Below are 17,788 nucleotides of genomic sequence, written 5' to 3'. Positions count from 1 at the left end.
TTGTCCAACGAGATCGAGTCTCCGCCATCAAGCAGTAACAGCTATTATGGAGTTAGAAGAGCCGATTATTAATGCTATTACTGAAATATCACAATGGCTTGAAAGAAATATTTCCTCAGAAGTAAGAAAATTATTGGATTCAATACTTATTCCAAATTTTTTTTTCTCATTAGAATGTATTATTTAATTATGCAACTATTTTATGTAATACTTTTCAAAAACATAACATTGACTTGATTAAGAAGATGAGAATAGCAAGGAAATTTGAGCTAATGTTGTTGAAGGATTTCATATTTTATATATTATTGTAGAGTCAAAAGCAGAGCTATACGTGTTTAATATTTGTCCCCCTCGACTTGCAGCAAGTAAGCTCATCGTCAAATATTAATATAAGATCAGTAGAAGAGTATTATAAAACAAATGTCCCCTCTCCCAACCTTTTTCATATGGTGATAGAAAAAAAATATAAATATTTGTTAGATTTTTATCATGAAGATGTTAAAATATCTTATGATGCCTTATTAGCTGAATAACTATGATTAAAAGATTAACTATGGTTGATACAGTCCCAAAAAATGCTATGGATGCTTTTTATTTCAAACACATTTTAGATTATACTCCCAATGTATTAAAATGGTTATATATATATTAGCAGCTTTTTGGTAAACTAATGAGAGAACATTCTCTTTTTTAAGAAGAATAGCAGAGCCTTTTTTAAAAAAAATTTCAGGCCCGGCCCGAATTTTTTAAAAATAAATTATATTTATTTTTGATTTTTATAGCTAATAATGGCGATTTCAAATATTTGGTTTTAAAATATACAGCTCGGCCCGGATATTTTTTCTAAAAAAATTTTCAGGCCCAGCCCGGGTGTTTTTTTAAAAAAAAATTCAAATACGGCCGGGCCTGCAAGTCTATGAAAAACATACCTATGAAATATAACATCTGAAAGTAGATTGAATGATTTGGATCTTTTGAATATTCATAGGCATTTAACGCCAAGCAAGGATAGATAATTGAAAAATTAGCTCAAAACATACAAAATACAATTATTCCTAAGAAACTTTTTGTGTATTAATTTATATTTCCAACATTTAAATTTTTTATACTTTATATATTTTAAAAGCTCAAAAAATTCAAATTTCAATTTTGGGTCATTTAAGTGATTCATATCGTGGGTTATATTCACTTTATATTTTATAATTTACATTTATTTTATAGTTTTTCAATGCCGGTTTATATATATAATTTTTTTAATTCACATTGGATTAAAATTGTGTATTAGAAAAGTTATTAATCCTAATAAATTTATGCTTAGTATTTTTAATTAACAATAATATTTCTTAAAAAAATTTATTATCCCCCCCCCCCAGACCAAATTCCTGCGTACGCGCCTGATCACACGCCTTTTTAAAATTTTTAAATAATTACTCTATTTTTAATGTAAAATTAAAGATTTGTGAAAATTTTCACAAGAAAATATGAAATTCTTTAAACTTTTGAGTAATAAAACTTTGAATTATTATTACATCAAAAAATTTCCATCCATATCCACACGATCGCATATTTATTATTTTTTAAACAAAAAAAATATTTAAAAAAATAAATAAAAATATTTTAAAAAAATCGAATATTAAAAATTTCCCCGAGTTTCAGTGAGCCATTTTAGCATTAATGTGTTTTTACCGGCAGAATTCACCTGAAATTTGAAAAGTGACAATTCCTGCAGAAATATAATTCATGTTATTTACAATTTTTAGTTCAGATTTTTATAGAACTTGACACTCTTTTATCTTTTATAAAATTTTTACTTCTTTTTTCTTCCTCATATATATAAAGATATACGAATGCATTTATAATATAATTTTAGGGACCCTTAGAAAAATTCTTGGTATCTAAAACATAAACGTCTGAATTATTTTGTTGCTTGGATAGTTTTCCTTCTTTTTTACCTATCTAAAAAGGAATGGATTATCTTAACTCGATCTTTCTAGGTAATTCCAAGATGTCCCTCAATATTTCTATATCAATTATGCTTGATAATATTGAGAAATTTTGCATGTGATTGCATTCACAATTATCCAATGATTAAATAGTACATATAGATAATACATGCGATAGAGTCATTATTTCTCCTATATTTTTTGGGCAAAACAAACCGTCGATATGAAGGCGCATTGCATAAGATGCCAAATAATTAGTAATATTACAACAACAGGAATTTAAACCTCAAAAAGTATTTTTTTACAAAAACAACAGAACTTGTTAAAATAGTAGCTTATTTCCAGCGATTATAGCTATTTCTCAGGTACCCTTCCCGGAAATTTTTATTCCGACCATCCTGCTTTTTTTTGAAAGGTCTGATCCGATTCGAACTATATTTTTTTAGATACATGCCCAATTCGATCTAACTAAGAAACATATTAAGCATCTAATATCATTTTTTTAAGCTTATAGTTCCCATTCAATCTTATAAAAGGAAAAATCTAAAAGCTATGATAAGAAATTCATTTCATGATATTTAAATCAAAAATAAACTCGGTAATTTCTTATCCAGAAAGTTTCCTTTTCTGAGACTTTTTTCCTAGAAATCCTTGGAAACATATGAACTGATTTTAGAATTTAGATATTCATATTATGGGGGGGGGGAGGATTATTTACAGAAATTTATATAAACTTATTGTAAATTTATTATTTATACTATTTATTCAGATGTTTAGTAAAAAAAATATATAATTAAAAAAAATAATTCAGAATACAAAAATGTTATTTTAATTTCATTCTACAATAATATTATGAATATTCATTATAATTATACTTTTTTTAATTAGTTTATTTTATATATTTTTTTTTAAAGTAATTTAATGAATTGAAAAGCTTATTGTATTTTTTTTTAAAAAATGAACATACTAGTGGTAATAACAGCAAATTTTTACACATCCATTTGGTTGAATAATAAATCCCTATTCTCACGCAGGTAAAAATAATTAAATTTTTTAATAAAAAAATAAACTTTAGGTTAAACTTCTAAGTATAGTATATAGTTGTTATATTCTATATTATTTCTACTCTCTCCAACGAGTGAATGTTATTGTATTGACTTTTTAATAATTTGATTTCTATAACAAATTATACCTATTTTAAATGAGAATTTTTTTATACATAATGAATTTCGAGGCTTAAAAATATCTCACCGTTAATTTTAAACCCTTAAATTTTACGATAAATGTGGTAATATTACAATATTTATAAAATTGCGTTTATTACTAAAAGATAAAAGCTAATTATGAAAATATAATACCATATATTTGATTTAAAGGTCAATCTGATTTATAACATAACATCTATCATTACGGTTATTTTATGTAGGAAAAAAAATTAAACATATTGTATATATTTATATTTAATTAAAAAATTATAACAGATTATGTTCAATTTCTTAACGGCATCATGTATAGACTTTTGGATTCTATTCGTTGCTTTTAGAGGTAAAGAAAATGTATTCAATATAAAAAAAAAATTTTAAGCAAATATATCATAACTTATTTTCTAATTCTAGAATAATGATTATAATATCCAATATTTAATATAATTAATATAGATATAAATGAAACACCATTTACATTTTAAATCACCATTTAGTTCATAAATTTGCTTTTATAAATATAAACGCGCCTATCCCAAAAACAGAACTATCACACTTCAAATTAAAATATTATACTAAAATATAATAATTTTATAAATACTTATATTTAAAAGAATATTATAAAAATTTGCATCATCCTATGACTGGACCATTTTGATTAAACCTTCGAGTTAATTAATTTTTAAATTTCTTCTAATTAAAATTATGTATAATCATTAAAATATTTATATCAACATTTAAAAAAAATGGATTATTATTTTAATTTATTTGGCCTCAGAGGAATAAAGCTTGGAATATGTCCTTTTCTCCAACAGAGAGCCGGCTTGGTAAAGGCTAGACTATTTTAGGGCCATCATATTTTGATTTTTGTGCATTAATTTTTATTTTCTTTAGATTTTTTGGCAACTTTTATTTGGATTTTTTTTCTTAGGGTTAAGTGAGTACTGAGTTTTTTAATGGGCCGTTAAATTTATTTTTGCCCTGATCAGCATAAAGCCTTAGACCCTGCCCTCCAGAGTCAAAAAATCAAAATTTGGTTTTATATAATAACCTTGGGATGTGCCAAAAAATTAAACATGAGTCCTAATTTTTATCTTAGGGTTGCTAAGCACCCCCCCCCCTACATAAAATAAATGAACCTAGAGCCGCCTTTATACATCGTTGCCGAGTCTTTACGCAAATTTATAATTTTATTAATGATAATTGTCATTTTCCTTTTAAATATCTCATTTTTTTTATTTGCCAATAGCATAATAGTCATAATATTAACAAATTAGAAAAACATTAATAAAGATATAAATATTTTTTATTTTAAAATAAATTGCCATAAATCAAAGCGTTTAGTTGAGAAGGATCCAATATAATGTATTTTATTATAGATTGCGCTTAAAAGGTTCAAACTCTGATAAATGATGTATGGCGTTGAACGATTTTGATTTTTTTTTATGTGTCTTATTAAAATATTAGATAAACTATTTCCTTGCATACAAAAATAAAATGTTGCTTTTAAGAAGCTGTGTAGCCTAGTGGGTGAGTGCATACCACTTACCTTATAGATCTAGTTCGAATCCAGAAAGAAGCGTGTTTTTTCTTAAAGTCAATTAGGTGATTCTGTGCTAGGGTATGATAGGTAGAATATCGGAAACCAATGAATATATATTAAAATAAAAGCGGGTAAATAATACTTTGGTAGCTGTTTAGCAAATTTGGTTGTTATTTGACAAATTGCTAATGATGACCGACGCTTCCAACGACTGTTTTTTCTCAAGGATATATATATATATATATATTTTAGCCATATCTTTCACGCGCGCCACCATTTTTATTGATTCAAACGTACACAACGACTATAATCGGTCAGTTAATCAAAACGAAATAAAATCGTTGAATCACTACAACGTGGATAATGGAGAAATTAAAATTCATAGATTTCATGAATTACTAGGTCACAATGGTCGAATATTTTTCCCTGGACAGAATTCGTCTCCGAGAGATCTACGCGTCAAGGTATTCAGCAAGAGAATTCAAAAAATACGCAAGGTTCCCGGTGAAAAGGTTAGGCCTTTTAAAAATTGTCAGAAAAATCAATATGAATTGATTTTATAAATATGTCTTTTATGAAGTTAAACACAATTTAGGCATATAATCTATGAATATACTACAATAATATCATAAAACCTTAAATATTAAAGTTAAAGCAACACCAGGATTTATGTATCAAAGGATTTATTAGCATTTAGCATTGAAACGGCATTATTTTATTTTTATTTAAAGCAAACCTAACAAATTTATTAAAACATTTCTTTGAGCTCCTTATAAAATTTTTTGCATTGAAATAGAACGGCCTAAATGATATGAACTTTTCTTTTCTAGAAAGAAAGAAAGAAAAAAAAAGAAAGATGTGTATAAATGTTATGTACATGAGTGAGAGTTAGGTTCAAATTAAAAATTAACAATATTTTCGGATATAATTATTGGTTTATAATAAGATAAAAGGTTAATATTATTTTATTTAAGGTGATATATGTTTTAAGGTTTTATATTGAATTCTCCGAGCATTATATAAATTTAAGGTTTTATATTTAATTCTCCGAGCATTATATAAAATATTATATAAATGTAATAGATTAATTGGGAAAATCAAAATGGGCCAGAAGCTTTAGCGGAGAGAAAACTAGTATTATTGAGGCGATATATGCTAGAAAGAAAATTAGACGCTTATATTGTGCTTTCAACCGACGAACATCAAGTAAAAATAGGATACAATATTATTAGCCATTAAAAGTTCACTTTGTTTTTGTAAAAAGTTAATGTATTTGAAAAAAGGTATGCTACAACTTAAAAAAAAACTATATATACTATTGTTTTGATTTATGCGAAGATTAAGGATAAAATAAATTTGAAAGATATGGGGCCGGAAGAATATATAGGATATCTAAAACCCTTTAGGGCTTCATTTTTTTCCTTCAAATCACATTTAAAAAATATAAATATTTAATTTTTATGTATTTAAATCCTATTTGAATTTACGAGGAAATACCTAATATTAAATTATAAATATTTTTTTAAAGAATGAGTACGTGAATGAATTTGATAAAAGAAGAGAATTTATATCGGAATTTACTGGTTCTGCAGGTTAATTTAAAAAAAATATATATCTTAAATTAGAGCTTTCTATCTAACCTATTTTTTTTAACCCTTTCGCGCCCAGCGAGATCATTTGTCATTATATTTAAAGAAACTAATGGTTGGTACTTAGAGATATTAATTTACAAAACAATATTTATTATTTCGTATTTTATCATTAACCTGTCAAAATCATTATTTTATTATATCAAAATGTCAAAATCATTATTTTATTATTCAAAGTACAAGTATTTTTTGTTCATGGGAAATATTACGGGCGTGAAAGGGTTAAAATCCGACCTGATCCTAACCAATCCGATCAGAGAATAATTTGAAAATTTACCAATCTGATCCTAGATTATCCAAAATTTTATTTTAAAAATAGGTCCGAGTCCAATCAAATCCGGTTTTTTTAATTGGACTGATAAAAAGTGTGTGATATTTTAGAAAACAAATCAGAAAAATTATAAGCATTGAGTTTGAAAACCAATAAAAATATTTTAGTCATATTAAATAAATCGATTATTTAAATCAATATTAAGGAACGGTAATTGTTACTTTGGATAAAGCGTTGTTATGGACAGATGGAAGATATCATTTACAAGCTAGCCAGGAGCTTAATTCGCAAATATGGACTCTTATGAAATCAGGTGTTTTTTGTATACCGACATTGAACTATTTTAAATTGAGCAATCACCCTCCTGTCCAAACCATGAATGGATATAAAAAACTGAACTAGACTGTCTACTGATATCAGAAGCCCAGAACAAATTAAATATCCTTAATTTGACAGATAGCGAATCTCTATCCATTAAATCCGGCTCGGGCCGCCATTGCTTTCCAATATCTCAAAATATTTTATAATATTTATTTTTGTTTTGCCTAATAATGATAATGCTTAAATATACTATATCAAAATTTAGCTAATTATTATAGTAAAATATTACAATATATATTATCATTAATAGGTTTAGGAAATACACTGAATACGACAAATTGGCTACGAACAAATTTAAAAAAGGGTGATACAATAGGCGTGTATGCTAATGTCATTTCTTATAGTAAGTAATCTACTATTATATGGCATAATTTATGACATTTCTACTTATCATTTTAACTTGGAATTGGCCCGACTTGAATTTAATAGATCAGAATTCTTCATTAATGAAATAAAAAATTTTATAAGAAGTATATAAAAATGTGTATGAGTTTGACGTGATAATTGTAATAATGGTAAATCATACGAAGTTTTCATACATGCAAATAGGGCTCTTTACTAGCTACAGATAACGGAGAATGATGGGAGGGGGAGATAGGCACAATAATAGATATTATCTCAAACATTATGAATTAAATAAATTGAAAAATTTTCCTAACAACTTAAATATTTGGGATGCTTAATCATTTATTAATAAATTAAATTCTATAAAATTAATAATTATTATTTGTGCATAAATATAAAAAAAACGATTTTCCCATAACTCTCCTATATAATTTTTACACCTCTCCCCTCGCTTCATGAAATTCCTGACTACGCTTATGAGTTATCAACACTCAGCTAACTGATTTAAATTTGAATTTAAATACAATATTTAAAAAAAAATCATTATAAATAATACATAATTTTTATAATATTTGTTTATTTGTTATAACAGGTTTATGGAAGAATTACAGAGATGAATTGGAGCCAACTTTTATCTTTCTTTTAGTGAGCGAAGACTTAGTCGATTCGATTTGGAATACATTAAATAAAAAAGAAGCTAATAAGAATAATAAGATATATCTTCTGCCAGAGAAAATATCCGGTAATAAAATTTATATGATTTTTATCTCTTATTCACAGTTAGCGCGAATTTCCGCATATTTTGTTATTTTCACATGATTTAGCGATGAGAGTTTATACACTAAGGGGAAAAATTGTCCCTTGTCACAAAGACATCCGAATAAAAACAAAATACCCCATTCAATCAATCAGTTTGATGCCTTAAAAAAGTCCTATATGGCTGGGTTTGGTTAATCCACTTTTGAAATAAATAAATCGGAGTATTTTTTTAGATTCATTTTTGGGCGGTTTCTTTTTCTCCACTGTATTTCTAATCGGAAAGGGCTTAGAGTGTTTATACTCAATATTTAATTTATTTTTTACAATTTAAATGATATTTTTCAAATAACTGCAATTATTGATTTTACTCAATTATAATTTAAACCAATGACATGAATGTTTACTTAGACTGGCAATTTCATTTATTAAAAATGTACATACATTGATGTCAGATATTCAATTTTACTAGCTGTAGCAGACATTTCGTCTAGTCTTTCAATGGCGGACTTCAATGTAAGTGCCCTCTTTTTAAAATGCGTTTTGAATGTTGCGGCTTTTAAAACCCTTCCTGATGACTGCCACATATATTTTATAATATAAATATGATAGGTGAAAGTTGGGAAAATAAAGTTGAAAGAGTGAGAAAACGTTCTATAAACGATAATGGAGATCAGCAAACGTGCGCATTACTGATTTCCGAACTGGATGACATAGCTTGTAACAATATAATTATTTTCATTTACATAAGGCTATTTCTTTAAACAATGATGTATACTTGCCTAACGATTTCATTAAATGAATTTGAAGCGTAGTTAAATACAAATTGGTTATGCACATTTCCGTTTCTGGTATGAAAACTTTCATGCATGAATAAAACTTTGATTTCATAAAATTTTAGAGAAAATTATTTATATGGAAAATCCAAACGGTATGCTGCTAACTGATTTTTTTTTTGATACACATTTAAAATTCTCTAAGTAAATATTATATGACATTAATTTGGACATGGCCTATAACTTAATTAACATTTTTTTTAAATTATATTTTAAATTAGGGCTTTACAACTTAAGGGGCGACGACATTCCATACAATCCAGTCTTTTTCGCTTATAGTATTATCACGGACTCCTCCATATAGTTTAAAAAAAAGATTATAATCATTTTTATAATACTTAATTTATTTTAAAAAATATTTTCTCTTCTCCCCCCTCTCTCCTCCTCTCCCATAATGTCATTGTAGCTTGTTCATAAACAATATCAAATTACCACAGGAGGTCAGAGATAATTTACAGAGGCATTGCGACGACGAGGACACAAAACTATGCGTTAAAGTTATTTTGATATCATTATAATGCCGCACATGGAAAATTTACTTAAAATCTATTACTATTCAAAACCAGATCGTGATTTTCTAAACTCTATTTTTTATATCCTCCTCCCCTGATGATCCAAAGTGTAAATAAAAAATTTAGTGCCACACCTATTACGATGTAAGGAGCAATTGTCTTGAGTCAGTCAAACTTGTATTAAATTATCTTTAAGTTTAGAAAAGGATATATCTCGTCAAAATTTTCAAGGAATAGACTTTTAAATTCAGATTACATTTAAAAATAAAACAGGCCTTCGCATTTTAAAAAAATTTCTCTAATTTGAGAATTTAATATCTCAAAAAAGTTCAGGAGTTTGTTTAAGAGATGAGAAATTCGATGAAACTCATACTTTTTTATTTGACTTGGAAGTCACCAATATTATTCAGAACATTTATATTATGTTTATAATTTTTATGACTTTATTTTATGCATAGACTTATAAGTCTATAATCTTATTCTTGCTGGAGTTGCTAAAAGGGAAAAAACCTCCAATTAATTAATTTTTAAAATATGCATATAAAAAACATATTTTATTTCAAGGAAAATTCTATTTTCTTTTTCCGATCTCAAAATTTCTACTTAATTTTTTTAAATTTTTTCTAAAAAAAAAGTTTCTAACTTATGATGAAGTTTACCAATTCTTCCCACAACATATGAATCAATTCAATATAATCAAGACACCAAAATCAATTAATATGAGAATTTATTCATCAATAGTAATATCACCCAATGAGGAAAACATAAAGAAAGCTTCACAGGTATTTTTCAAATTTATGAAACAAATATAACTTAAACACGTATTTGAATATAAAAGAGAGAAGAGGCAGAGGGAGAGAAAGAAAGAGTGATTTTTTAAAATAGGGGCTGTTTCAGCTTTTTGTGAAGGGTTCCAAGGTTTCCCTTAGTTCTGACTAAGATTAAAACTCTTTTATATATAACGTATGAAATGCATCAGAGTTGGGTAAGTCCTAAAAAATAATATAGGTACAGATTCTTTATAAAAAATATATCTTAGATACAGATACAAGTAATTTCAGTATTGCTAGACTCTGAAATGCGTCATAACATTTTGAATAAAATATATATTTTTAAAAAAATGGCCTCACTTTTTGTTATAATCCTGGAAATTTAATAAAACGTTTTGGTCCCGGTTCTTAAAATTCTAATTCCCGATTCAAAACTCTCAATTATTAAAACATCCTTTTTTTAAAAAAAAGCTTCCTTCAGCTGATTTATCTTAAATAGGCTACAACTCTAATTATAAATTTTAACTCAATTTTTAATTTTTAAAACAATTCTTTTTTTAAAAGAACCTTGTATTTTTGGATTATTCGCCGGTAAAGTGGATGAAAATTATCAAAAACCCGATCGAGATTGAGGGAATGAAGCAGGCCCAAGTTTCCTTTCAGGAATTTTTTATCGAAATACATTGTTCAATAAGGATAAAATGTCAGCCGAAAATATTTTTTTGGACATTTTGTTCATCGACATTTTTAGGCCTTTTAGTCCAGTTGAGAATTTATCCTCAGACATTCTAGACGTTATTTTAGTGGGTATTTTGACCTGGTTATTATGAATTATATTAAATTTTTTATCATTTTTTTGTATGAATGATGGGTAAAATTAAATGCCAATTATTTTGAAAAATATTGTATAATGCCTATTCCAAAACAACATCTTGAAGTTTTTTCCACTTTAATTGGTTATTAATGAAAATTTTAATATTTATGCCACCACCAATTCTATCTTATTTTTCGTAAGCGATCATGTGATATGATTGTCCAAACAAACAACTTAGGACAATTTCATCTTAATACGTTATCGCTTACGAAAACGAAGTCTGTTTGGAAGTAGAATTCCATAATTTATTTGCAAATTATTATCTTTATTTAACAGTACAGAGATTCGGCCGCTCTTATAAACGCGATATCTTTCCTGGAAGATGAAGTTTAATAAATAATATTTTATTTAAGTGTAAAATAAATAAATTAGTTTTTTAATAATAATTTTGTTTTTAAATTTTTCATAATAAAACCGATTTTTATTGTTATATTCTAAAACGAACAGAGTTTTAATATTATGACCTTAGTGGATAATTTTTGTTTAATTATTATTTTAGAACATAAGGTAATTATTATTAAGTATTAACTAAGGGAGAATATTGAAAATATCTTGTTTAAACGTTAAATTATTTATATAAGTATTTGATGTATAAGTGTTTTCAGATAAAATATTTTAGACATGGTCAGAATAATATTTGGCCCCCTAGAGAAGAGAAGAGAAGAGAAGAGAAGAGAAGAGAAGAGAAGAGAAGAGAAGAGAAGAGAAGAGAAGAGAAGAGAAGAGAAATTTGAGTTACTATAATGGAAAACAATTTTTATATTATTGTTTTTTCAGATTGAAAATGACAGAGAGTGGGACGAAATATCGATATTGCCTATTTACGAATATTATCGCAGGTTTAATAATTATTTGTATAATTATGTTTAAATTTCATTTTTTTTAAAATATTATATAGCAAGCAAAAATATTTCAAGGGTTTAAGCTTCGAGCCGATATCCGCTGTAGGTCCCAATTCTGCGGTTATTCATTATTCGCCAAAAATTGAGACCAAGAGAATGATAACTAAACAAGAAATATATTTATTAGACTCTGGGGCACAATATCTGTTTGTTCTTCATATTATTGTATTTTGTACATACTATTTAATTCATTATAAATTTTTTTAAAATATTATAATAAAAAGAAGAAACTTTATTGTAAATTTTAAATAGAGATGGAACTACTGACGTTACCAGAACATTTCATTTTGGTTCTCCGACCAAATTTCAAAAGGTTTTATAATGAATATAATAATTTTTTTAGTAATTTTATTTTATAAAACCCCCAATTGATTATAGGAAGTTTATACACGAGTCTTAATGGGGTCCATTAATTTGGCATCTCTGGTTTTTCCTAACTACATTACAGGTTTCATAGTTATTATTAAATTATTGCTTTATATAGCATTTTACCTTGTATTATGAATAAAATTTTTAAGTTTAAAAATGGCACTTTGCTGGCTTAAAATCTCATATCTCAGGGTACTCAAACCCTCCCCCCCCCCCACCCTCATAAGACAATGAATCTGAGTCCTCCCTGATGGCTAAAATATAACTTTATTCAAGTATAAAATGATACTTACTATTTGACTAAGAGGACAACTCCCACTCTGTCTTATCGCTCTCCCTTCCCCAAATTTTTATGACGCCATTACATTATGCCCCAAGTGCTAGAGGGTACTGATAAGCTTTAAACTTAAAATGATACTTTATTAGGTAAAATATATATTTTATATATTACAATTTTGGCATTGAATTTATGGTTTAGCCATTGATATAAATTTGTAGGGGTGTCTGATACCATTTTTTAAAAGCTGCTCCAATCCGATATTAGCGATATTAAATTGATATCGACCGATTACCGATCCGATATCATTCGCATCATCTAAACATAATATAATTGATAATGCGTACATCTAATAGCAAAATGGTTTAATTTACGATTTTTAAAGACAACTAACTCGGGATTTTATCCAGAAAAATATTACGCAAGGCTGAAGATTTTGCTCCTAGGCGGCACAAAGGCTTGGACATCTATTAGCAAAATCTTAAGGCTTGGGCAATATTTTTATAGCTAAATTTGTTAACGTTTTGAAGCAATTTTGCACCATTACATCATCTACTCATCTCAATACTTTTTAATAATAAATCATCTATTATTTAACTATATGATCAGTTGTAGTTTATATTCATGAATCTAAAAGTATATAAAATATTTTTATCTATAAATCACTTATATAATAACATTAATCTATTTACTTAATAAGTAATAAACAAATATATTATGAAATTTTAAATAAATTTTTTTAAAATTAAGACATCATTTTATCGGATCAGAAATTTTATACTAGCGGCCGATAACCAGTATTTTAAAAGAGACACAATATCGGTCCGATCCGATAAAAACATCAGTGTATCCTTATAAATTTGTATTTTGTAGGACGCCAAGTTGACACGATGTCTCGTCAGCCTTTATGGGAAATGGGATTGGATTACAGGCATGGAACTGGACATGGATTGGGAGCTTTTCTAAATGTTCACGAAGGTATTAAAAATTTAAGAATGATCATATTTAAACTATTGTTAGATATTATGATTAATTATCATTTTACTTATTCATTCATTCGTTAAGATAAAATTTATACATTTATTTGATATTATAAATAGGACCCATTTTCATAGGCGTTGCGGGATCATTGGACGTTAACTTCAAACATGGGATGTTTTTATCAGATGGTATATATTAATAATATCGCTTAGATTCTGTGCGTATTAAGGATCGGCAAGGCCCGACTAAAGCCTGAAGGATATTCGGACACTTTGTGTAACATATTAGATGTCGGGTCAAAGCTTACAATTAGTCAAATTTATATCATACTCTTTCATAAAAAAATTACCACGGGCCGGACCAAATTTTTCATAAACGCGCGGACTTGTAGTATTTATTGTATAATATATACTACAAGAGTTTGTAAAAAATCAAAAAATTTTCCTTCAAAAATTTTTGAAAATTTTTTTAAAGAAGAAAGATTTTTGATCAAATTTTACTTAAAAATACCAAATGTTATTTGTAAAAAAGAGATGTTTTATAAGGAAATCTTTTTAATTATAATGCATAAAATATCTTTCATGATGAAATCACAATTTTATTTCTCAAATTCTAATATACTATATAATAATAACTAGAACCCGGGTTTTATAAAGCCAACGACTTTGGTGTTCGTTTAGAGACGATAGTTATGGTAAAGAACTTTACGACAAAGGTGAGAAGAATATTTCTTTTTTGCCTATTTTAAATTTCTGAAAACAAATTAATGAGCCTTTATATGGTTGAGTATTAAAATAATTGTAATAAAATCATTATAACAAGCATCCGGGAAAATGACTTTGATCAAAAAAATAATTTTCAAGTACTGTTGTTAACTAGGGTGTGTTATTATATATTAAAAAAATTTTATAATTTACATTTTTAAATCTAATACATTCTGTTCTAAGTGCCATATAAATGGATATATACATATCAAATAATTTTAAAATTACCAGAATCAAGAAAAAAATCTCTTTTTTTATTGGTTAATTTATATTTATTATGAATAAAATTGGAAAATTAACTTCCAATAGAAAGAGAGAGAGTATCTAAAATATCTCGATTTTGTGGATACATTTAAAAGCTCAAATTGTGTACTAAAATACAGGGGATATAAATAAATTTATATATTTTTCTATAAAAATTTGCTCGGATTCAATAAATTTAGGTTTTTATTTTTATACCAAATTTTACTAAAATCTTATAGAATTTATAACCTCGAGGATTTAAAACTAAAAACTACTTTTTTTTATAATATGTTTAATATTTTTATTCTCAGTATAATTACTCAGATCAAGATTACCTAGCATTCGAATCATATACCTTAGTCCCGTTCGAACCTAAGCTGATTGATTACTCATTACTGAATTGCAATCAGGTTAACAGTCATAGTGTTTTTGTGTTTTATTTTTAATCTTTGAATTAAAAGATTTTATTAGGGCTTTTAAATTATATCGATATAATATTTTCGTCTAAGTATGTAAATTAGCCATAGGCTATAGTCAGTAGAGAGGGCCAGAGGGATTCAATTCTCTTGAAAACTTTGAAAGGCTACGTGAAAAATTGAAATTTATCTTAGACTTGAATCTTCTTTCTATGCAGAAAGACTTACCACCCTTTACTTTTCTTTTTACTAATTTTATATAGACACTAATTTTTACAAAATTGAAAGTTATTGAGATGCGTCACTGGTTATAGCAATATTTTGTTAATTTTTTTTGCATGTATTTATTTACTCGTATTTTATGATTTTATTAGGTGAAATGGATAGATGATTATAACTCAAACATAAAAAGATATATAACGCCGATACTGATTCAACAAAACGGAAGCCGCGCTCTAATGTGGATGAATAAAAGAATAATTCCCCTTGAAGATATTCGGATTAAAAAAGGTTGCCCCGATTAATTAATTTTGAATGGAAAAATATGCTCCACATAAAAAATGATATCCTAATTTTATTTATTGTGATTCCATATTCATTTACTACCACATGTTATTTTAAAATGTTCAGTTATTTAATTATATTAATAAATAGAATTATCAAATTTAATTAAAATTTATTTGTTTATTATATTTTGAGGATTTTTAGAGTTCTATTATAATACTTTTAAAAAATATACGGTTATTTGATATCGTTTTGACGCGCAAGATATAACGAATATCCCGCATAGCATCTTTATTGATAAAATGGTTTTTTAAAAGGTTTTTCAATATTAGGTTAGATATTTGGTCCAAAAAAATGTTTATTTGTAAAAATATTAATCCGATTTTATTCCTTTAAATTATACTCAAGCACTAAGCTATAATATAACTAGACATGAAAAAATAATCAATAATTTAAAATTTATACAAAATTTATAAATATTTTTTTACCGTAATATGTTATTTGGGAAATCAGATTAAAATATAACTCCCTTCTAAATTCCGAACAAATAGAAAATTTAAATAGAAACAAGTACAATTATATTTATTTAGGTTGATAACAAACATCAACGAATTAATATTGCAAGAAATTTTATTAATCAAAATTTACATTAACCCGAAACCATATCTGAATTTTGGTAGGATCAGGCAGATCAGGTCAATTTTTTAAAATATTTTTGCTAAATTAAATTTGCTATTAAGCATCCTGAAATTCCATCCGACCAACAAAATCCTGCTATTAAGCTTCATGATTATTTAATTTTTCCTTTTCATGTAATGTTAAACATAAGTGTAAGGCCACTTCCAGATAAGTCTTTTTGTAGTGGTTTCATAGAAAATGTTTCCAGAAATTTTTTCCTTTTTCCGAACAAAGTATAATAATTTGTCGAATTAATTAAATTTCCAGTATTTATGTATAAAATTTTCTTTAAATATCCTCTTTAAATTGGCTTTTGAAAAGAGAAGGTTAAACAAATTTTTTAATAGGGAAGTATGCCAACTCAAATTAATATTCAGAATATAAAATTTCTAATAAATATTTTCAAAGATCATTAATTATAGATAGACAAAATTTCTGAAAAATCAAACTCCAACGCTCCCTAATAATAGTTGGGTAATTAATATATTTTTAGTCATTTAAGCCAATTTTTAGCAGGCTAAAACGAGCTGTTAGCCGAAAATTATCCCTTTGGTCTTGGGGTTTTTCTTAAAAATATAGAAATTCAAATTTGAAAGAAACTATTATGAATCATAACGCCTTAATGTTAAAGGATTTTCTTCGGCATGCCCCCGTATATTTGACCCGAATTGGCCATAATTTGCTTGCCGAAATTTGTCATATATATAGTAGCCAATTTATTAATGCCTAGATCAGGTGCTTTTTGCTCACAATATCAAATGGAATATGAAGGAAAATACAATCTTATAAGTTTATTAAATGGCTTCAAGACATAGATAAGGACTATATTGAAAATGTAAGTGAATAGAGGGCATTCGATGTAGCCTCACATATGCGCAATGAACTGATTGGTTAAAAATCCATTTAACCACCACATAGAGAAATCTAATTTAATACACTATTATAAGAAAAACATTACATTTAACCTTATCCCCCAATTGTTTCTTCATTTTATTAAGAACTTTAAATTTTCTCTTTAATAAACAAGTTTGCCAAACTCATTACAATGAAAACGTATATTTAACTTTTTTCCTTAAAATATAAGGGCTCATTTTTTTTTAAAAAAAACAATAAGTCCTCAGTCTTATATTATTCCCCAAATTTAATTCTCCAACTATTTTTCAAAATTACTTGGAAATTTACCTTTTTTCATATTATTTATCAATTTAATCTATATTTTTTCTTGATTCATTATTTGGTCAATAAATATTCCTATTACGCAACACCTCATATATATTATATATACCACTTAACATAATTTTATCTATGATAACATTTCTCCATTAGACCGCATATAAGCCCATAAGTTAATCATTACCATCGAAAAATATTTACCATTCTCTATGATTATCGAACTCCTTCCCATTTCTATTACCCGTTCAATAAAGTAAATTTTGATAAGCGAATCATGTTATTGACCTAAAACTTTCATCACTTTTTATTTATAAAAAAACTTCTTAATACAGTGTTGTGATGATTTAATGAAACAGACGATTTAATTTAAACACATGCATATATAATTATATTATTTCT

General features: G+C 26.5%; 1 protein-coding gene across 1 annotated transcript; it reads left to right on the top strand.

Moving 5' to 3' along the window:
• Positions 1–2,926: 2,926 nt before the first annotated feature.
• LOC135931613 (uncharacterized) lies at positions 2,927–15,646 on the top strand. The gene is made up of 23 exons (XM_065468847.1): positions 2,927–2,977; positions 3,425–3,488; positions 4,941–5,200; positions 5,772–5,894; positions 6,217–6,280; positions 6,814–6,921; positions 7,240–7,332; positions 7,927–8,076; positions 8,703–8,810; positions 9,148–9,229; positions 9,333–9,423; positions 10,074–10,220; positions 10,773–10,859; positions 11,359–11,409; positions 11,860–11,921; positions 11,981–12,130; positions 12,237–12,297; positions 12,363–12,432; positions 13,504–13,608; positions 13,731–13,799; positions 14,250–14,326; positions 14,930–15,028; positions 15,409–15,646. The coding sequence occupies exons 2-23, from the start codon at positions 3,428–3,430 to the stop codon at positions 15,556–15,558; spliced, it is 2,268 nt and encodes a 755-aa protein (XP_065324919.1). The 5' UTR covers positions 2,927–2,977; positions 3,425–3,427; the 3' UTR covers positions 15,559–15,646.
• Positions 15,647–17,788: the final 2,142 nt, after the last annotated feature.

Source organism: Gordionus sp. m RMFG-2023, chromosome 1 (genome assembly GCF_954871325.1).
Source record: "Gordionus sp. m RMFG-2023 chromosome 1, tfGorSpeb1-WG-v2, whole genome shotgun sequence".
Lineage (NCBI taxonomy): Eukaryota > Metazoa > Nematomorpha > Gordioida > Chordodea > Parachordodidae > Gordionus > Gordionus sp. m RMFG-2023.
This window is presented reverse-complemented; position numbering and strand designations above follow the sequence as displayed.

Excerpts from the sequence above, each read along its gene's own strand:
- LOC135931613 (XM_065468847.1), top strand. The coding sequence starts at position 3,428 with ATGTTCAATTTCTTAACGGCATCATGTATAGACTTTTGGATTCTATTC. Across the intron at positions 11,922-11,980 it reads ATTTACGAATATTATCGCAG|CAAGCAAAAATATTTCAAGG; the intron begins GTTTAATAATTA and ends AATATTATATAG. Across the intron at positions 12,433-13,503 it reads TTTTCCTAACTACATTACAG|GACGCCAAGTTGACACGATG; the intron begins GTTTCATAGTTA and ends TGTATTTTGTAG.